Raw genomic sequence first — 22,294 nt, forward strand, 5'->3', positions numbered from 1 at the left:
GCTCTAAAAGGACGTAAGAACTGCCCCCAAAAGATAATTTCTATGAGAATGGCATAAAATAATAAGCAAAATGGACTGATTTTATTTTAGAAAGTTTGGAGATTGGATCTCTCGCGAATAAGTCGTCGTAAAAGAATATGTATCCGCAACGACTACCTTATTTGTTTTATTAATTGTGCACGCTCTGCTGTTTATTCCCTGAGTTAATGCACCATCCGGGACGTGCTTTGTCATTCACATCCTAGGTCCGGCCATCAGCCTTGCTTGGTTTGTCTTGAGACAGACATCTCATCAACATAGACATCGCACGTCGACTTTTGCTCGAGCTGTGCACTTATTTTGATAATTTCTCAATTGGTCCTTTTCTTTTGGTAAATCATATTCTGGATGTAGTTATCTACTGCATTTTCTCGCCAATTCATGATCTCTTTTGGCATTCACATATGAATATTTTTCGTGGCAGAAATCTACGTAGCTGAATGCCAAATTGAAACAATAAATAAAAATGTAATATAAAATTCAAAAAATTCAAAAACTTCAAAATTTGTCCACGTCATCACAGTCATGCCAGGTAGGACAGTAGGCAGCAATTGAATTGTCTCATCAGCCATTCCGACCAAAATTAGTCAGAATGACTATATTGGCAAATTATTAAAATGTTTATAACTAAATTGGCACAATTAATATATTTAAGATTGAATTAGCTATCATACAATAAATTTAGGACTTTTTGACAATTTTTCCAATTGTAATCCCAAAACTGGCTTATTATTTGATTGATTGTTCCATATTAAGAAAAAGGGATGTTATTGCATGCTGTTAGTTCAATTGGTATTAAAGTATATATATATTGCTTAAAGAAAGAGCCGGTACTTTCTAACGTTTATTTATTTATTTATTTATTGAGTTCCAACTAAAATAGTGTAACTCACCATTTCCAATTCAATGACCATCTAGTAATGGGTTAACAACTTTCAGTTGCGAGATATACATGCACTTATTTGACTTTTTTTTTTGTTTTAAATTTCCCAACATTTTTTATTGTTTACATATTTTTATCTGCATTTCTTAGCAACGCCTTTATATTTTCAACATTTTAGAATTTACCAACCTTAATTAAAGGGACTTACCAATTATTCTCTTCATCAGGTAGCTTTAGAGCATATTTGTTTATGTTTCAACAAAAACCAAAAACAATTTTTTATTTTCCCCACCAAATTTCAATAAATTATGAAAAAATTATATTTTGATTTTAGCGTCAAAACTTGTATATATTGAAATTTTTTGGTGTTATAGGGTAAGAAAAAGCCAAAGTATGTCCGTTGCAAAATTTGAATTAAGCAAATGGCATAAAAAAAAAAAAAACCAATCCAGTCACACCCTTAGTTTACTAACTATAATTTGAATTACTTATCAAGTTTAATTTTCTTTCAACTACCAACTTTCCTTATCTTAGATCAACTTTTGTATGCGTCTCTCAATTATGCTATTAATTTACCACCCTTTAGTAAGTTTACTAACTTAAATTCATGCTATTTATTGATAAATTCATCAACTAATTCTAATTTCAATCCTCATATGAGTCAATTGCATTCTTATTTTTTTTTTTAAAGTTATCTACTTTTCTTTTGGGTTACTTGGTAGAAAAAAGATGATAAGTTACCAAATAAATGTTAGTAATTTTATAAAACCATTGGTAAATTTAAGATGTCGGTAAAAAAATTTCATAAAAATCGGTATATATAAAAAGATTTTTTTTAACTGAGATGAAAGAAGTATGAAAAAAAAACAAATGACGGTTGTGATTAACTTTCTAAAAGGGTTACTAATGCAAAATTAGTTGATAACGTAATGTTGAAAAGGGTTGGCAAGGCTAATAAAAGTGGCATACATAAACAAGTTGGTCAATTTAAAAAGAAAAACAAATATAAGTTAGTAATCTATTCAAATAAGAGTAGGTAATCTAAAATAAGAAATTATTTAATCGGAGAAAAGTTGGAAAGATACACGCAAAAGTGAGAAAATATTGAGCACCTTACTTACCAAGTCAACAATAAATCACTCCATTCATTGATGGATACGTGTTTAATGAGCTCACATTTCAAATTTTTCAAAAATCCCTTTCTTACTCACCGTCTATCCTCCATCAACACCCCCACACCTTATCTCTCTCCTCCTCACTCTCTTCTCCATCTTTCGTCTCCATCACTCTTTCCTTCTCCATAACAAGACAAAAGAGGCAAGTTTATGATGCAACACTATTGGCATTGTCACTTTCACTCCCTCACTAAAGCTCAACACAGCACCAAAAATGGTGGTTTCTCCGAGGGCTCGGATGCTCTTGGCTAATGGTATGGCTGTGTCAACCGCCATACTCCCAGGGCTCTAGCTCTGAAGCCCTCCATCCTATCGATCTCTAAGTTCATGAAGGTTCAAATCTCTCCCGTGTGTTGAGCCTCCGTACATCTACCTCATCATCATCACCATAGCTACTCTAGGGAAAAAAAAAAAACATAACGACAAATAAAGAACTCACTATTTTGGCCAAAAGCAAATCCAAATTGTCTCCGATTTCTAAAGATGTGAGTGGAGAAGAAGGATGGAGAAGAGAGTAGAAAGACAAGGTGGGGGAAAAGTGGGTCCCCACCGAATACTTGTCCTTTAGTAAATTGAGTAATTTATTATTAATTTAACAAGTAAGGTCTACCTGATATTTTCTCCACAAAAAATGGTATTTTTGTATGGTAATCGATAAATGTAGACGTTCAGAAGTTCAAACAAAACTAACAAATTAAAAAATCAAACAACATTAGTAAGTAATTCAAAGAAAATTGAATAATTAAAAATTACTCCATTTAGATGACCAAAATAAGATTCACAGTCTCTCGCTCATGGGATGAACCTCTTTGTCCTAATCTTCATTGTGATAAGAAATTAAAAATATTATTGGATATTTGACCATTTCTCCCCGTAAGCAGATTTGATGAACTAAAAATTACCACCACCCAGCTAATGATAATTCTATTTATAACCAGTTTCATGCATGGCCGGTTGAAGAAAATATATTCTTGGAGCAAATAAACATCCTAATTAATTTATTTGTGCAAGCAAATTACTTGTCAGCTGTCTACAAACAAGATCTAGCTGGCTATCGCCCCTCGGTCAGAGGGCGATTATTTACTATTTACATTGGGCATCAAACACAGCCCTGTCCTCTACCTAATGTTGCCTAGAGCCGAAGACATACTGACGTTTTTGCTCTACTCAAGAGCTTGGTTCATCACCGGCCGGTTCATGCTCCAGGCATCGAGAGTCTCGATCGTGATCGTCTGAGTCCCGTTGTTGAAGGTGAAGAGACGGGCATTGCCGAGCAACGCAAGTGTCGGGTACACCCTAGATGTGATGCATGTCTTGCCTCCGGCCCCGAAGCTCTCCACCACGGAATGATCGATCTGGACATTACAATTTCGTTTACAAATTGAATGGATGCGCGTCCGCAAAATTCCGCCCAATTTTGGCGATTTCGCTACCGACCCTCCAACTGGGATGAGAAATGAGTTAAGGATTGAGGATGGACCATATCACTTACCAGACTCCTGAGAGAAATCTTCCCATCGCTCAGATCCACGTCCACGAAACCAGCAAAAGATGGTTTATAGATTCCTGATTTGAGAGACGAGCTGCATTTACCCCAAAAAAAAGGAATTAAAGACGTAATAATAATTCTAGTCCATCAAGAAACTTATTATGAACAAGAAAGATCGCATGATATAAAATCAAATATGACAGACCTCCTTGCATCAGAGCACATGAGCACTTTGTGCTTGTTTTGGTCATCGGCTTTGAAGATCCTGAAGAAGACGGGGGTGAACTCTTCCAGGTGCTCAGAAGCCAGCGTCAAGAGCCCGAAAGGCCCAACATTGCCTGGAACTCCCGACCCCTTCAAGCCGCAGAGGTCTTGCGCGTTCAGCCAGCTCGAATCGAATTGCTCGGCCCCGTCCAGGCTCGAGAACGAGAACACCACGTCCACATCAGCCTGCCAACGTTGACAATGACAATATAAACTTGTAGGAGCTTTCTTCACTGAAGCATGTGTCATCATGTAGAAATCTTCAAAATCCTAATTTGTCCTAAGTAAACCACTCAACGTAGGAAACAAACGCTAACACTCATTCAGCTATGGATCATCAATCAAATTTTGGTGCACTGGACTAAAGATCATAGAGCAAATATGTGAACCTGAGCTGCTGTAATTCCCTTAATCTCGACATGTTCACCATTGTTGAGCTTGACACTGCTCATGTGAACATTTTGTCCCCGCAGAGTTTCTAGCTCTTCAACAGGCCATTGCAACAGTTGTTTTCCATAGCTGTCAAGCCATATTTTCCTTGGAATCGTCTGCATCAAAGCCATAGAATGTAGCAACGTTTTATTCCATTCCACTTACAAAAGAACTCGAATAACTAAAATGAAAGCATGTCTAGAAAATGAGAACATGTTATAAGCAACCGTCCATCGTCACAGTCACGAAACCAGCTGCAGTGAGAAGGCTCATTGCTACCATCGTGTTATGTCATTTGTTTATGCAGTGGAATCCCTACTACTAAAAAACAAAATGTTGAAGCAGGATCAACTGATGATGAGGGGTGCAATAATCATAAGAAAAATGATAATAAGCTGAGTCGCAAAACATATAAATCAATTAGGTCTTGTATTTTTTTTAACTAAACAATTTTTGAGAAATGATAATCAAGAAAATGAATAGATTGCGCCAAAAAGAAGACAGGGTAAGTCTCTTTAATCACCTGAATCCCAGCCCATCCCTTTTGGACATCAGATTGGACGGCGTCGGACTCATTGGCCCAACCCCACAGGAGCCTCCGGTTCTTAACTGGGTCAAAGAATGTCTTGGAAGCGTAGCAGTTGCCGTAATCGTACCTCAAGCCGCTCCACCCATCGGCCGAGGTGTTATCCGGCATGTACCTGTCCTTGTCAGGGTGATAAGTCCCGATCGTGTAATACTCATACCGTGTTAGATCGAGGCTGACCTTCAAGACATGCTTCACACCTTGGCCGAGTGCCGACGTGTCCAGCCCGTTGGCATTGTTCTTTGAAACAGGGAAGAAGTCAGGGCACTCCCACATGCCGGTCTTCGGCGCCGAGTGCAGCGGGTGCTTTGCCTTGGTCCAGTGGATGAAATCCCTGCTCCTGCATAACAAATTCACATCTTCGTGTTATAACCATGTCACCGTTAAATGATAAGCCTAACCTAGTCCTAACGCCCTCTATAATTGTACAATTGAATAATGAATTGCCTAATGCCGAGAAGTTTTAACATATTTTAAACATAAAATCTGACCTAACATATGAAAAACAAAAATGTGTTTAGTGTCCATAATATATACAATGATAGAGATTCCGGTCAACCGATTCATGGATAGATTCCGATCCTTCTAGAACACTAGGGGAGCATACAATTAAAACGATATATGATCACCCTATTAAGCGATTCAATGATAGATTCCGATCATATTAGAACGCGAGGGGAGCATACAATTAAAATGATATACTCCACGTAGTGTAAATAGGTCGCGTCACTAATTATTCACCATACCTATACAAATATGCCATCCCCCGATGCTTCCTTCTGCTGCCAACAAGGATCTTCCAGTGCCCATCCTCGAACCACGCGGTGGTCGGGTCGCGAAAGGCGCTGGCGTTGACGCCAGGCCCAGGGTCGACGATGGGGTTGTTGTCGGGCTTGGTCCACTCGCGGAGGTAGGGGTCGGAGGCATTGGCAGGGACAGCGTAGTTCTGGACCTGGTGATTCTTGGTGTCGATGCCGGTGTAGAGAATGATGGGGCGATTGCCCGGAAGGACGGTGGCGGACCCGGACCAGCACCCATTTATGTCGAAGGGCTTGGTGGGGTAGATGGCCGGAGGGAGGGCTCGCCAGTTGACCAGGTCCTTGGACACCGAGTGGGCCCACACTATGTTGCCCCACACCGCCCCTTTGGGGTTGTATTGGTAGAAGAGATGGTACCATCCCTTGTAGTGCATGGGTCCTGCTCAATTCAACCATTTGATTTCACTCACATAGAGAAAATTTTTATGATTAATGTAATGTGGAATGGTTACAAAACTTAATTAGGTTAAAATTAGAAAGAAAGGAAAAAATGGGATGTTCACAAATTTGATATACTCAACAACATGATGGATTTAAGTTGACAATTGAATAAAAGAACTTTTCCATGTCTTGTAAGAATATAACAAATCAAATTGTACATTAAATTTAAGGACGAATCTCAGTATATAGTAAGCAATGCCAATACAAATAGACATATGTAAGAAAAGTCGGGTGCGGAAATTACCATTTGGATCTGCCGGATCATTATAGTTGAGGTGGAGATTTGGAGTGCCAAACAAAAGAGGAGAACAAACAAACAAAAAAAGTAAGTAGCGTTTAGTTAGAGCAAGTGATATCGCATGACTATAAATTCAAATCGAAAACCTTGGAGCATAGGTCATAGCATCAGGTAAATTAAATTGGAGAGTGGGGTTTTCATCAACGACTCCTTTTTCACAGCAACAATAGGCATGCAGAATTATTTCCTAAATTCATCATTATTAATTACTTCCGTGCTAAGACCTAACAGAGACCACAAGATGCAGGCGGCACTCTGCATCCTTGTCGCACCGAAAGCTTATCTTCGAAGGCGACCCCAACATTTCATTGCGGCCAACTTGTGATCGTGAACTTTCCGAAGATGGGGACCAACTGACGTTGTATCGTCCTTATGTCGACCACATCCACTTCTGATTAGCAAAACATCAATCTCATGATGGTTCTCTTCGAAAATTTCCAGATATTTATGAACCGAAGCTAAGGCACGAAGGATAATGCTAAGCCAGGCACAAAAGAAATTTTTAGTGATTTTTTTCATAAAAATAATATTGTTTTTTTCCCTTCATCCGTGCAGCATTTCAAAGATTTAAGCTAAAGGTAATATATCTACAGTGGCATTTTCTCCCGATATTTTCTTCAATCGCTATTTTCTGGTCACTTCCCACATCAATTCATCATTCCCCTTCGATTTATTTTTGGGCTCTCCCAAAGTCTGAGGGACATTACATACTCCAAGAAAAGAAGCAACAAAGAAAGAGAGTGAAGAAAGATTAAGAAAAACCCTTTAAACTGTCAAAGCGATCCGTTCGCTTGAGAACTCAACAATAATCAAAAACCCTTTAACAGTCTATGGAGTCTAATGCCAATGCAGGAGCCGCGTAGGTGCGAAAGCAGGACTTTTGCAGGCAAAACGAAACGTGCAAAACAATCTTAATTTGTCCTATTGATCGGAAGTAATCCAAATATAACAAAAAGCAAAAGCCAACGGAAAGAAACAAAAGACATATGGTGTGACGGCCGCGCAGCCCGATTGATGATCCACACCTCCATTGACCAATCGCATGATTCTCGTGTTCCTCGTGAAGGTACCAATTGGGTCAAGAAAACAGCAGTAGCAATTGCAACAGGAGCTGTGCACGGTGTACCGGACAAACCATGATTTAGAAATGATGCGATTTTCATGATTCATCATCCTTAGGGTGACTATCGCATTAATCCACGGCCCAACTTGATCTATTACTACCTCTAATTGTCATGTCTCTACCATAATTTCTGATTAGAAAGTGCAAACCAGGATGGGAGATCGATGGGAAGAGCTGTTTCAGGTCTCAGCTCTCTACAATAAGCATTTCACCACCAAGTTCTTGTCATCATTATGATGGCAAAGCTGCCTCTCCATTGAAAGTGGCCTCCTACTTAAGCCATCATCTACTATTTGATGTCTTATAAAATTGATTTCTTTGACTAAGTATGGCAAAAAAGGCAGATGGGAACATAAAGGACACCTTAGTAGCCTTCCCTCCTTCTAGATGGTTGAAGATAAGGGTGCCTTTTGATTTTTCTAGTCCACATTCACCGCTTCGATCCCAGCCCACCTCCGACTGGCTCTTACTCCCAATACCCGGAAGATGAATAACCCTTTTTTATAGCAAAAAACGAATAAAATTTGAAGAAGAATGACTTGTTAAATACACAAAAAAAGAAAAACTCATGCAGAAAACCGCTAGTCAGATCTCTACAAGGGATGACTTCGTCGAATATAATGTAGTTCCATGCAACCTGACCTACATTGTACGATAATGTGTTAGGGAAGGCTTTTAAAGACGAAGGTTTTCCGGAAGACAAGGAGAGTCAAAGGCTCTCAACCCTAAACAATCAGCATCCAAAAGGACGAACAACACCGAACAGATGAAACACACGAAAAGAACATAAAAGAAGAACAAAAGTAATGTCCTGTTCCAGAGGAAGAGCTCGACAATTTGCGAGAAGTCATACCGTTGATCCAGTGTTTAGGAGGCTGAAAGTGGTAGCCGGTCCGATGGGCATACTTCACGGAGACGGCCGGGAGGGACTGGTACTCAGGATAAACCTTGTGGCGCGCCTCGACGGCGCAGTTCTCGTCGCCGAAATCGAAAGCTACGATCACGAGGAGAAGATAAAAGACCAGTGCAGGAGATTTTCGGAGAAACCGTGAAACGTCCATCGCGAAAGAAGAGGCTCAAAGGGAAGAGCGTGAAAGAGAGAGAAGTTATTACGGATGAGGTTGATTTTTAAATGAAGGGTTGCTCGCTTATTTATAGGGAGGGAGGGAGGGAGGGACAGAGAAGAGAAAGAAAGTGTCGTTTAGATAAATAAGGAGGTTCTTTTGGATTATCCTCGCACTTATTTAGGTAGAGTTTTGTTTTTATCTTCGAGGGCTAACGACATCCTTAATTACTTTTGAATATTCCATAACCTCAGAACGGAATTTTTTTTTTTAGTCCAATCTAATTCATAAGCTTTTAATAATGCCCACTTGATGTAGCCCTATATTTGAAACTCCTAACACTTTCAACCGACGTGGCCGTTTTGTTAACTTAATTTTAGGTTTGCCATTTTACCGTTCACGTGGCATCCACGTCATATATGTAAGCACCGTTCTTTTGGCCCAAAAAGAAGGCCACAAAAAGAAGAAGAGATGGGAAAAAAAATCTATGGATTTAGGGAAAATAATATGGCAATTCAAATCATTATATTAGCCCAGCAAACACTGACATGACATTTTACGTCAGGCAAATACAAGTGATGTGGCAATATACTCCACGAACTACCTATATTGACCGGATTTTTTTTTAAATTTTAGGAACCAAATTAAATAAACAAAAAGTTCAAGAGATTCACTTGATTTAAACATCCCATGAGATGGTAGGCCTTAGATTTAGTTAAACATTATATGCACCCTAAACTTAGAGAGGATTCCAAATTCTTCTTTTCAGTCTATTTATGGTTAAAATAAATCTATAAGTAGAAGCAACGTCAATCTTATTACACGAGCATAGGTTCGATTCCTTAAATCATTTATTTAGTGCAATTCCATAGTCGGTACGCAGAAAATTCTCTTCAATCATAATTAGAACTAATTTGCTTTTTTGACGTCATAATCCTAATAAATGTTTTCCTTTGCACTTTTTTGATGTACATGAAAATACAAAGATGAGTGGGTTGTTTGAATGGATACAATTTGTCGTAATTAAGATATTGTGGGAGCATATTATTATGCCGACATCGATAATGGCGCAACTTAATTGATTGCAATCTATGGTTACCAGGGACTTATCTGATCTATCATAATCTCCTATTTGACAGGAATTAGCTTGAGGATTTGCTTAATTTCCTTGATATAAACTGTTGAGTGATTATCAGCACAAAGCGGGATTAGCCTAATTGACTTCACGCCTGCTTAAGGGTAATGAGTTCAAAATCCAAGAGCGAGATAGAATTTAGCGATGAGAGATATAGTCGGTGAAGAATTTCCTTGGATAATTACTTAATTACTTAATTAAACCTCGTGAAGTCGGAATAAATGATAAATTATTAGCTATAAAACAAAAATGAGCAGTATATTACTAGGGAAAATTGTCCAATTAGTTATAAACTTATTGTACAAATGTCGATTTAGCCTTAGTTTTTTCAATTTGGCCAAGCTAGTTCTAAACATTTGCGTGAAATTCTATTTTAGTTTTTCCAACAAATTGTTGTAGGAAATATCTGACATGGCGGTGTGCGGCTGACGATGATTGGACCAACATATCAATAATTTTTTGTGGGAATTAACTAGAATAACTATATCAAAATTTCACGCAAAATTTTAAAATTAAATTAACGAAATTGAAAAGTTTATAACTGAATTGGCATATGTATGACAAGTTTGGAACTCAATGGGTAATTTTCACTGAAAAAGTGAGAGGATAAAACAATCTGACTCTGTGTGTAGCCAAAATAATGAAATAGCATATCAGTTTTGAAATTGGGGAAAAAAACAAACCGATGGAAGAAAAATATGGTAAACAAAATTAGGTTAACCACGCCTTGGTTAACCCTAGGTTAATTACCCTTTTGGACCTTTGCTTATACCGACTATCTTCTCCAATTTTTTTCGTTCTTTTTTCTTTCTTGGTCAATCCACTGAAGTTGATGAGTTGATTTAGGCACGTCCCCTTGCGGACCTTGCTTACACGGAACTGCCGATTATTTCCACATTCGTATCAGTAAAGAGTATCCACAACCTAGAGTTTCGAAGTACTCGATTGCCACCGGTTTGTCGGGTTTCATCATTTTTCCAGCACGAAGCACACGTTGGTCGGCCTCGTTCCCGCTTTGAGGTTTCTGCCTTCGTTCACATGACACTGACATCTCGACGTCGACGCTTTGAGCAGTATCGGGCGAGGGTCGTCAAAGTGCCTGAAAGCTACCTTAGTAAAGTTTTCTTTGTGCCTTTGACAGGGTTTTATGTCGGCGTGGAAAAATTGTTTTCAGCGTGTTGTACGTGGACACCTTACTGATGCCTTGATCGAAACTCTGGTCCGGATTCGAGACCACGAATGCAACTCGAGGAAGTATTCGATGGTGACCATTTGAAGATAGTTGTCCGACTTAAAAATAAACTGCATAAACTCTTCTCTACTCGATGTCGTAACGACTCTAGGAATCATTTCTACTGGAATCCATTAAAGCTCGATGGCCAACCCGATAGTGGTGGCGACAACAACTGGCCCCAAGCTAATTCTAAATCGCAACTGGATAGAATTTTGATTAGAGATTCGGCTCGGGTTCGCTTGCCAAATTCTATAAGGATTGGAGCGTGCATGAAAAACATTCCCAAAACTGGAGATAGCGATGCTCGATTGAAAAAAAAAAAAAAAGATGCTACAAATTTAAGGACCCGGGTTATAACCTCGAGCGTCATATCGAAAAAGAAATCTAAGTCGAGCGTGACACTTTCTTTTGAAGCATATGCTTGATGAGCTTTGAATGTTACAGGCAGATTTTGGTTGTCTGGATCCGGTACGCATGAATGGAAGAAGGTAGGGAAGAGAGGGTGGGTCGAGGGCACTGCTTTTCGGGAAGCATATTCATCCTTTCTAGAGAGAATTGTGCTTATGTTGGGAAAAAAAAAAAACTACGTATAAGAGGAAAAATATGCAATACCGTTTGTTGTAATCAGAAAAATAATAATTCGGAGAGAGCAATAACAAATTCAATAACGACCAAGCCAATATATAATTTTTACAAATAAAGATGTTGAATTACAAAGCAAATACAGACTTACTTGATTGCAATAAAATTATGATCACTAGGTATTCGATCGGCATTCTCTAAGTTGATAACAAACTTGCATATCGGTATATCGATAGTCAATCGACAACTTGCCTTTGAATCGATAACTTCTTCATATAATCGGCAACTTCAATACAAGAGTTGAGGTATGGCCAATCAATTCGCTTTAATCAGCAATTCAACAAAAGAGGTGAGATATGACTAACTGCATCTCTATGAGATGATTAGTTTCCGCCAACGATGCCAAACAGCTTCACGAACTATACTTCCCAAAACACAACACGAAACCATTTGTATTAGCACCATACGAACATGACTCTATCAAATACTTCTTGGAACTAACACACTTAGAGTATTATTTTTGTAATGAAAACTCCAGCAAAACTCAAGGAGTGCTTCAAGGAGTTCGTGATTTCCTAATTTTGACCTGAGGAGATATGTCTATTTATAAACGAGAATAAACGAGGGAAATAGTTGCAAAAGACTTAAAGGACAAAATCTCAAGAGTCATGGTGGTTATGCTCAAATTAGTTGAATCATTAACCTTCAATATTAAATTCAAAATTTGCAGTAGAACAAAGAGTCAAGAATCATGTCGATTATTCTCACATCAGTTGAATTATTAACCCACAAGATTAAATTTAGAAACTGAAACAAAAAGTCACGTTAAATGAAGGACACCTCACTAACGTTGAGCTATAGAAAACCGTAATATAACAATAATTACAACAGCTTAGACACCGTCCAATTCATTTGTCAAGACAAAGGAAAGAACATGAGGGTGTGGATTTCATTGGGAAAGCGCGAAGTTATCAGATCAGGTGCTTCGCTCGCTTCCACTTTCATGGGAAACATCACCCACGCTCCATGCAAGCTCCAATCCCCAAGCCCAATCCCTAGAAGGTCTTGACAGGTTAAAGTGCCGCGGCAGACTATAAGCAACACGACCCACCTCTTCTCTGGTCTTCGCCTTCTAAGTTTTGCTTGGAGACTTAGCACTTGGCTGACCATCTAATCTGTTTTTAGGACATCAGCTTGTCTTTAGGGCAAATTCTTACATCGATCCGGGTCCATACGAATCACCAACAAGATCGACCTCTTGTCTGGTCTTCGCCTGCTAATTTTTGCTTGGAGAGTTGGCACTTGGGAGACCATCCAATGTGCTTTAGGACATCAGGCTGTCTAGGAAAAGTTCTTACATCGACCCAGGGTCCATATAGATTGGCTTCTTCTTTTTCTCGCCACTGATTACGTGGGCCTCGCACGATCAAACGAAGTTGATTGTTTGGTGTCAATGGGCATCTATACAAATTTGATTGCCTGGCCTATACGCTCCAGCTATTCCCGTGATTTAATTTCTAATGGCAATGTCTGGCCATTTTGTCTATTGAAAGTACTGGTAATGGACTTTGAGGGGTGGGGCAAAATTTTCATGTTTCTAACCCAAGACATATCATTTCAACTTTTCATATTTGGCAATTAGGAAAAGCCATGGCTTAAAAGTGAGATATTATGCAGTGTTTTTGTGGGGTAAGGCAAAGACTTTAGAGGACTTGTACAAATGAACAGAGCAGAAAATGCACGCCGACCACTGAGACTGCTGGTGATAGGAGTCCACTACCCCTTCTTGTCTGCCACTATTCTCGTGGATCACTAGAGCAACACCCCCCCCAAAAAAAAAAAAAAAAAAAAAAAAAAAAAACAAACTGAAAGCCCTTTGGATTGACACTGATAGAATCTACTGTAATTTCCAATGTATTGATTTCCTAGTTGGTATTCTAAAAATTGAAACTTTGACCCAGTTAACAGTAGGAAGCCAAGTTAATTTCACCCGTTTTTCTATGGGAGATTGTAGTGGAGTTTATATCGTTTTAACTGACTCTGGAATTCTAGTTCTTGCTATTTGAACTGGTAATGGAGATGTTATGAGGCTTTAGAACATAGAACTGAAAGTTCCATGCAGTGCCTCTCTATACTGCAAGACTGGGGCTTGTTTACAGTGCACATGTGTTTTTCCACGCCAAACTTTCGCGCAAGGCAATAATCGTCAGATCAATGAGAATGATTGTCGACTACCGCATGGAGATGGATTCTCACCCATCAGATTAGGAAAATTCATGTCGACAATTGGATCATCGTCGACAACTCTGCCCGACGAAGTTGCTATCTTTCCAGGTACAAGTGACCATTTGGGAGAATTAAGCCACACAACATGAATGGAGACTACTATTTCATTATCCATTTCAGTGCCGTCATTTCGTGATCTTGCTTCTTCTTTTTTTCTTTGGGTTTGTCCTAATCAAATTGTGCATTTGTTTTGTTTTGTGAAAACAAATGATTTAAACAATATTTTCTCAAAAATAATCGATTGAATCACTTTAAAAAATGAATGAACGGAAAATATTTTTATTATACACGAAATTATTTAAATATAAATTATTGTCCATAATGAAAATATTTTTATTAATTAATTATTTCAAACAATAGAAGACATTTTTTTTTCTCTCTCTTATTATGCCTCTTTGCAGAGTTTTCTGTTTTTTTGTGAGCGTGGATGAAATCCGACGCCTCACCCCACCCCACCCAACTCCCTTACCATTGGCCGCATGCCTAGTGAGTCTCGCCTGGCTTGTCGCTGTCTAGAAAATTAGTGAAGAGAATTATGTCAGCTTCAGCTAGATTAAGGACCGATACAATCGCTGGAAGAATTTTGGCGAAACTGTCCTTTTGGTCCCCGGGCCAAACATGATCTCTGATGGGACGGAACAGGTGCACATAAAAAATCTAAACCCGAAAAATCCAAATCATACCGCCCCGCCTGAAATGGCCAAGGCAGTCCTTAGGTCTATTTCAATTCTTGTTTCGGGGTAGGCTGAGTTTTTGGTAGGGGTATGCAACGGAAACCGCCCAAACCGGGACCGGACTGGCCGGTTTTGGGCGGTTCCCACGGCCGGCGGTCCGGTTCCCTTCCTAATCTTGGAATCGGCGGCGATGGTCCGGTTCCCTTCCCAAGGTGGGAACCCGAACAAGACCTGGGCCAACCAAACCTACCAAATTTTTTATATATAATTTATATTCATATAATATATAAACACATATAATATATGAATTTTATATATTAAACTTATTGTAATTGGAATTGCAATTTAGGTAACAACCTCTTATATGGCCAAGAGATCACCAAAACTCTTGTTGTTACTCTTTATTTATAGAAAAAACTCTCATCATGCTCACACTCTCTCTCTTGCTTCCCTCACTTGCAAACGACAAAAACTTCAAGCCTTAAAAAGTCTCATATCGACTAAACATTCAAAGTATACAAGAGAGATTGTCTATAAAACCTAAGCCAAGCACAACCTTTAATCATGTTGTTCATGGGTTTTATGCTTAAAATTAAGCATGTAACACATAAACTATTATTGATATTCACACAAGTGAAGTTTGAATATTTTGCACATGGAAACATGTGTGAGTAGTTTTATTAGATTGCTCGAAAACCGAATTTGATTGATTGGTTCGGAGCATGATTATTCTTTAGTGAAGTCATTCTTTAGTGAAAAAAGAAAGTGCCAATTCTTTTGGACCGGACCGGAACCGATTCTCCTGGTCCGGTTCCCGGTTCCACCTTGGAACTGGACCGAACCGGGAACCGATCACCCCTAGTTTTTGAAATTCACATGATGAAGCTCGCGATGGTGTAAAACTGCCCAGAATTTTAATATTTCTAATAAATACGACAAGTCATGGATATTTTCAGTTCCTGGGGTAAAGCATTTAATTCTTCAATTGCACCCAGAATTTATTTTAAGGACCAAACATAAAAAATGCACCAAAGAAAAGTGGTAATCAGAAGTTATATTTTGTGTGCAGATCCAAAATGGAAATTATAAACTATCAAATAACTTGGTGTTGATTGCTTGACTCGCACATGAGAGTTTGGATTGATATTGAGTACTACGATATTAGAACATTAAAGAAAAAATCGGGCTTTAGCCCTCACCGACTCGGTTCGGTCCAGGCCTTTCTTATCTTTCAGGCCAGGCTGAAAATATCTCTAATCCCGGCCCGGTCTGTTTGCTCCCCTATATTCTCTGAGCATAATGCAGAAATCAAAGTATAAAATGCTGCCCTTCGAGGCTGCACCAAAGCTTGCAGCAGAAGAGGCTAGAGAGAGTCAAAAAAGGAGCAACTCCCGCATTTAGATTCGAGAAGTCTGGGACAGTGACGGTAACCTCATCAGCACAAGAAAGAGTGCTCAGGAAGGCATCGGCTATTAGCCGGCAGTTCTGCATTCATCTATTGTCTACTGTGAAATTGGCGAAGAAGTAGTTGTAGTGCCGTTCATTCTTCTAGGGGAGGCAGAAAACAATCCGGGAGTTCATATTGAAACTTCACGCTGCTGCTACTCTTTCCTGCAGCAGGATTCTTCGGGTTCTCAGAGACGAGGGCTCATATAGATCCATTGCAGTACAATGTCGGGGAATCTGAGCCAACAATGGTGTGTTCACATCAAGCAGATTGAAAAGGACTCCCCCTGAAATGATGAGGATGCGCTTGCACGCTTTGGTATACAATGGACCTGCTGAAGCATTCTAAATCCATGAGCTTGAGAACAGAATATAAAGGAAGAGTGCATTGAGAATTCTTCACCTAGACTGCAGTTCTTTTGTTAGCTCTAACTCCTTGGACGTATTGCCACTTAAAAATTTCTTTCATGATTCCATTTATGCGTCGACAAAAGGCTGAGTAGCCAAGTATTATGCAGAGACGATTATCAAGCTAAAGTGAAGTTTCTGCTCTCCATTCATGACTTTAAACTACTCTGCATTTAGAGGAAGAAGGAGAGGCTTTTCCTCACAAAAGTTAGATTCGAATCAACTCATTTTCTATCCCTTTTATTAGAGGATATGACAAAATGGAAGAAGTAGGAGTACTAGTAACTTACCATAGATTCCCTGGAACTGTAATAATATTTCAAACACAGGTGATTATCCGAGTTTCTATTACCAAGGTCACATCACAGGTATTTCCAAACTTAAAGTGGCAAGTCGTTCGACTGGAGAATATGAGTCCTTCCACGGAGGGAATAACAATTAGTATATTCACATTGTGAGCAGAAAATGATAATTGCTACCTGAACATCCCCGAGCTGTTGTTTTTTAAGCTTGACTAGAACTTCTTTCACAAGTGAGCAATCTCACCAATCGAGATTCTAGCATCTCTTGTTAGGAACATCAACATGAGATCAACCTAGCTAGATAACATTTACATCAGTGCCATGAGAACCCATCTGTTTGAATCCTAAACAGTGGCTCCGCAAATACATTATAAGAAAAAAATGACATTAGGGGAGGAAAGCATGGTATCTGAATCCTCACAAGTTTCTAACAGCATTTTGAAATGTCTCTTTTAATTATGCTACAAAATGAATTGAAATGCATTCTGGAGAGCCAACCAAAGTATTTTGACAACTTCACTTCTATCATGCTCCTCAAGCAACGAATTTAAATGCTTTTCAAGGAATTTTTTTCCTCTGATTTCTGTTACCTCTCTTTTTCTGGGGATGAAACTACATCCAAGGAGAAGAAGTCGTAGACGTGCAGAAAGTCAAATGATCAGTTACCAATAATCTCCACAAGAACAAGCACCTTCCTCGAAGTGATGAAACCTGTTTGCATCCCGGACTACAATCACCCTCTTAGCGACTGCTGATACAAACTTAATAAATGTGTGGCAGTCTCCACAAACCCTTAGATTTTTTGTGATTCTGATACAAGTACCCTCAGGAGTTGCAAGAAGGCCAAATGCAATTGCCAGTTTCTCACTGTGTGTCGATAGAATTCCGATCTTAACTTCCTCTTCAACATCATGCAGTACAAAATCTGTATCAGGGACATAGCCAGCCAACTCTAATTTTTCACACAAGTTCTTCAGGAGCAAGTAAATCTCCTGAGAACGTGGATGGTTAGTATCCCCAACAGCAAACCGATAAACCTTGTCGGCCACTTCAATCCAAGTCCAACCAGGAACTTTTTTCAATCTCTGTTTGGTCATGAGGTTCCTAATCTTGGCCACATCTTCCCATCTACCAGCATTTGCATATATGTTTGAGAGCAAAACATAATGCCCTGGATTATTTGATTTCAACTCAAGAAGCGACTTTGCCGCTCTTTCCGCCAAGTCTATGTTCCTGTGTTTCCTACATGCGCCCAGAAGGGCTCCCCACAGACCTTCATCCTTCTCCACCATCATATGGTCTATCAAATTTAGGGCCTCACCAAATCTCCCAGCACGGCCTAAAAGATCAACCATTGAAGTATAATGCTGCACATCCGGTTCTAAACCATAATCATTTTGCATCAAAGAGAAAATTCGAAGACCATCCTCAACTAAACCTGCATGACTACATGCATACAGCAACGAAACAAAAGTGATCTTATTCGGCAAAATCCCACTACTTGACATCATTGGAAACAGGTCAAGAGCTTTCCTTCCTTGCCCATGATACCCATAAGCCGCAATCATGGCACTCCATGAGATAACATTCTTTTCCTTCATAGTCTCAAAAATTCCCCTTGCAGAACCGAGACAGCCACACTTTGCGTACATGTCAATCATAGCAGTCTCCAATATCACGTTGAGAGTTATATTTTTCATGCGTATATAGTTGTGGACTTCTCTAGCCTTATGCAAAGCACCGAACTTGGCACATGCATGAACAACATTTACCATGGCAACCTTATCGGGAACGATTCCTTCTCGTGTCATCCGATCAAATAATTCCAGTGATTCGTTAGCATCACCAGAATCTGCAAGTGCGCCAATCATGACAGTCCACGTCACGAGGTCCTTGTCCGGCATTTCAGCGAACAACTGCCTCGCGTCCTCAATCACCCCACACTTTGCATACATTTCCACCAATGCCGCGCACACGAACCGATCCAAATTCAACCCATTTTTCCACGCAACACTTTGAACCACTCGACCCATTTGTAAGTCTGAAGTATCTCTACAAGCCCTTGTCACCATAGGCAATGTGTAGTTGTCGGGTTGAGCTCCCGAACGAATGAGTTCCCTAAAAGTCCCATAACACATGAAAGAGTCGCCAACTTTAGCGAACCCACCAACCATCACACTCCACGAGACAGGGTCTCTCTCTGTCATTACACCAAACAGTGCATACGCATCCCCTAGAGCTCTATGGTAGGAATACATATGGAGGAGCTTGTTCACCACAGACAGGTTATGAAGCATCCCAGTGACGGCGATGAGCGCGTGAACTTGTCTGATCGTGGAAACCCCTGACAGTTCAGTAGAGACGAAATGCAGAACTTGGGTACGGAAAAGTTCGCATCTTTACATTGTAGATGCGTACGGGGATTCAGCGAAGTTGCTCGATGGTCAGTAGAGTGAGGGAGAGCCTCGGGGGCTGGACGAGCCAACGAAGTCGAGCGAAAACGAAGCTTCCCATTGCTCGGTGCAACAAGAAAGCAGCGGCCTTTCCGTCTAATCATCAAATCCAAAACGGGTCCGATCTTCTACTTCAGCTTCGCAGCAAAAAGAGAGACACAGAGCTTAGGAAGTTGATTCAGGCGCCAAAAGGGGACTCCTTTATGTCGGGCTTCTCCTCCTCCCCCGTTTCTTTCCCCACAGTTACTGTCCCCTGATGCGTAGCTCAAATGTTCAGCGGTAAAAAGCGTGATTTCTTGATTTTTCACGTTCGGACCGAGAAGGGAAACGTCGGGAGTACAGCTCCAACGTCAATATCACAAAAATTTTGCACCAGAAAACTCCCACACGCATCCCCTAAGAGTCAAGAAGATGGGATGCTCTTGGACGCATGTGAAGGAAAAGGACAAAGAAGTATTACAAATGGAAAGATGCAAATAATTGAATCATCACATTTTTTCACGCATTGCTTTCGATCATACGTCACATCTCTGTCCGAAAAATACAATTTTCTGGACATAGATATCATAAATTAAAGGATAAGAAAATAGCTTTTTGTACTGCGATTTGCAGAGCTTGCTTGATGCTACTGTGAGTCCGAAACTCATTCCGGGTCTCGCCTGCATTTGCGGTTCTGATATCCAAAGCCCCGGTCGCCGATGTCCGACGAAAGCCCCGACCCGCCGCCTCCCCCGCCGTCGGAGCCGGTAACCCGACCCGTCGGCGGCACCGAGTACAGCTGGTGCAGGGCCGTCCCCGGCGGCACCGGCATCACCGTCCTCGCCCTCCTACTCGCCAAACCACCCGACCTGTCCCTCCTCCGGAACGCCCTCCACGGCCTTCAGAAGTCCCACCCCATCCTCCGCTCCAGGATCCGCTTCGACCCCGCCGCCAACGCCTTCTCCTTCGTCATCCCCTCGTCGCCGCACCTCGAGATCGCGCCCTTCGATCTCTCGTCCACGTCCCGCATCCTGAACGGCGAAGACGGTGGCGGGGGCGAAGGCGAAGGCGGCGGCGCCGGCGGGGAGGGGGACGCCGCCGGGGCGACGCCGCTGCACCGCATCCTCGAGCACGAGATGAACCGAAACGCGTGGCGCGACTCCGGCGGCGGCGGCGACGACGGCGACGGCGCCGGCACCGACGTGTTCCACGCGAGCCTATACCACCTGAGCGAGGACCGGTGGGCGCTGGCGCTCCGGCTCCACACGGGCGCGTGCGACCGGGCGGCGGCGGCGGCGCTGCTCCGGAGGCTGCTGCTGGTGGCGGCGGAGGAGGGGCGAGATGGGGACCGTGAGGAGGAGGCGGCGGACGCTAATCGGGGGATCGAGGAGCTGATTCCGAGCGGGAAGGCGAACAAGCCGTTCTGGGCGCGCGGGATGGACCTGCTGGGGTACTCCCTCAACTCGTTCCGGCTCGCCCACCTGGAGTTCGTGGACGCGGAGTCGCCGAGGTGTTCCCGGATGATGAGGTTGAAGATGAACAGAGGACACCCAGAGGCTGATCGAGGTGAGTTCCGATCGGCTTCCTTTTTTCCCTTTTCCCTTTGTTCGTGCACTACGTAGAATCCAGCAGAAACTGGAATTTGGTGTAATTTTCTTAGCACGACAGACGGAATCCATATGAACTCGTTCGAACATCCGCTCGTTATCCCGGATGAGAGGGGCCTAGAATAGTGACCGTTTGGTTTAGGATCATGTCACATTGTCCTTGATCACCTTCCGACCGAACATCAACCGACGGATGGGATCACGCATAAGCTGACCATCTTGAAGGATTAGAATGCTTCGAGTACTTGTTTTTAGGTGTTTGACACGCTTTAAAATGACTGAATTGTGACCATTGGGTTAAGAGAATTTCCGAGTACTTACTACAGGGAAAGGGAGAACTCCCACGATCCCATTGTTCGGGTCCTAGCTATTAGCATTGATGAAGCCGCTATTGATATAGACCAACAGACAGGATGTGTGTTGTGTATGTAATGCCTCTAGGAGAAGCGGCGGGCATTCTCTGTGAGGATTCTCGGGTTGCCCAAACAGTTTGTATCGGATGCGAGATTTGTGTGAGTTCTTGACGGCTATTGCTAGAATAGGAAACGTCTTGCTGTCTGTAGGAGAGTGGATTCTGGTGATGCGCGACGTGTGATTTCATCTGTGGTATGTTTTGCTCATACATACTAAGCTGCAAAGTGCTGCAAAGTACTGCAGGGATGCAAGTCAAGAGAGATCAAACTGTGCGGCGTTTTGGCAGCGGCCGCCCTGATCGCAGCACACACCTCTAAGCAACAACCCACCGATAACCAATGGGAGAAGTATGCTGTCGTCACCCTTGTCGACTGCCGTTCATATCTCAACCCACCTCTTTCTGTTCAACACCCTGGTAAGCCTAATCGGCGTTTCTTCTCAGATGAAATCTTTTTAGGTACCTTTTGTCTGTTCAAGGGGAGTGAAAACTACTCGCTTGGTGTTATATGGTCTGCAACCGATTGGCTTTTTTAGTTCTCTTTTATCTTCTTTAGGCAAAGATGGAGTCCTGGGCTTGCTCTGTTCATGCTGCATCATGTGAAGCAATTAGAGCAAGCTAATCCCTCCGCATTTTTGTATGTAGCAAGTCGTCGTACTTCATCTCTAACCCGAAAAATTGTTCATGCTCTGTTCGACTTCGATTCAGGGTTCTATCACTCAGCCATCCTCAACACGCACGATATAAGTGGAAGCGAAAAGCTATGGGACCTGGCAAAGAGAACCTATACAGCCTTTGCGAACGCCAAGAACTGGAACAAGCATTTCACCGACATGGGCGACCTCAACTTCCTCATGTGCAAGGCCATCGACAACCCAGGCCTCACCGTGTCTTCGTCCCTCAGAACAGCCTTTGTTTCTGTTTTCGAGGATACCGTTTTCGACGAGTCGAATCCGCTGCATGAGGAGATTGGAGTGAGAGACTACATCGGGTGTGCCTCTGTTCACGGCATCGGCCCGTCCATCGCATTCTTCGACACCATACGGGACGGAGAGCTGGACTGCGCGTGCGCTTACCCATCTCCTCTGCATTCGAGGGAGCAGATGCAGAAGCTGATTGATGATATGAAGAGAATTCTTGCAGACGCTGATTGATTGAAGAGGA

The 22,294-nt window shown here is 41.6% G+C and overlaps 3 protein-coding genes across 4 annotated transcripts; 1 reads left to right on the forward strand and 2 right to left on the reverse strand.

The window, feature by feature from the left end:
• Positions 1–3,013: 3,013 nt before the first annotated feature.
• Positions 3,014–8,689, reverse strand: LOC104447604 (beta-fructofuranosidase, insoluble isoenzyme 3). Its single transcript, XM_010061327.3, has 8 exons — positions 8,402–8,689; positions 6,372–6,380; positions 5,615–6,065; positions 4,806–5,208; positions 4,240–4,398; positions 3,792–4,036; positions 3,590–3,680; positions 3,014–3,452 (listed from the first exon to the last, which is right to left on the reverse strand). The coding sequence occupies exons 1-8, from the start codon at positions 8,607–8,609 to the stop codon at positions 3,261–3,263; spliced, it is 1,758 nt and encodes a 585-aa protein (XP_010059629.2). The 5' UTR covers positions 8,610–8,689; the 3' UTR covers positions 3,014–3,260.
• Positions 8,690–15,593: 6,904 nt separating this feature from the next.
• Positions 15,594–19,599, reverse strand: LOC104447626 (pentatricopeptide repeat-containing protein At1g08070, chloroplastic-like). 2 transcript variants are annotated; one of them, XM_010061370.3, is made up of 2 exons: positions 17,270–19,599; positions 15,594–16,301 (listed from the first exon to the last, which is right to left on the reverse strand). In XM_010061370.3, exon 1 carries the CDS (start codon positions 18,974–18,976, stop codon positions 17,342–17,344), a length of 1,635 nt encoding a protein of 544 aa, XP_010059672.2. In that variant the 5' UTR covers positions 18,977–19,599; the 3' UTR covers positions 15,594–16,301; positions 17,270–17,341. The 2 variants fall into 2 exon arrangements, with proteins under 2 accessions (XP_010059672.2, XP_010059678.2); XM_010061376.3 differs by having other exon boundaries at positions 15,594–16,304.
• Positions 19,600–19,669: 70 nt separating this feature from the next.
• LOC120288990 lies at positions 19,670–21,932 on the forward strand. Its single transcript, XM_039303362.1, has 3 exons — positions 19,670–20,677; positions 21,376–21,547; positions 21,839–21,932. The coding sequence occupies exons 1-2, from the start codon at positions 19,831–19,833 to the stop codon at positions 21,447–21,449; spliced, it is 921 nt and encodes a 306-aa protein (XP_039159296.1). The 5' UTR covers positions 19,670–19,830; the 3' UTR covers positions 21,450–21,547; positions 21,839–21,932.
• The last annotated feature ends 362 nt before the right edge of the window (positions 21,933–22,294 follow it).

Source organism: Eucalyptus grandis, chromosome 1 (genome assembly GCF_016545825.1).
Source record: "Eucalyptus grandis isolate ANBG69807.140 chromosome 1, ASM1654582v1, whole genome shotgun sequence".
NCBI lineage: Eukaryota > Viridiplantae > Streptophyta > Magnoliopsida > Myrtales > Myrtaceae > Eucalyptus > Eucalyptus grandis.

Excerpts from the sequence above, each read along its gene's own strand:
- LOC104447604 (XM_010061327.3), bottom strand. The coding sequence starts at position 8,609 with ATGGACGTTTCACGGTTTCTCCGAAAATCTCCTGCACTGGTCTTTTAT. Across the intron at positions 5,209-5,614 it reads GGGATGGCATATTTGTATAG|GAGCAGGGATTTCATCCACT; the intron begins GTATGGTGAATA and ends TTTGTTATGCAG. Across the intron at positions 3,681-3,791 it reads ATGTGCTCTGATGCAAGGAG|CTCGTCTCTCAAATCAGGAA; the intron begins GTCTGTCATATT and ends GGGTAAATGCAG.
- LOC104447626 (XM_010061370.3), bottom strand. The coding sequence starts at position 18,976 with ATGCTTCATAACCTGTCTGTGGTGAACAAGCTCCTCCATATGTATTCC.
- LOC120288990 (XM_039303362.1), top strand. The coding sequence starts at position 19,831 with ATGTCCGACGAAAGCCCCGACCCGCCGCCTCCCCCGCCGTCGGAGCCG. Across the intron at positions 20,678-21,375 it reads ACACCCAGAGGCTGATCGAG|GGATGCAAGTCAAGAGAGAT; the intron begins GTGAGTTCCGAT and ends AAAGTACTGCAG.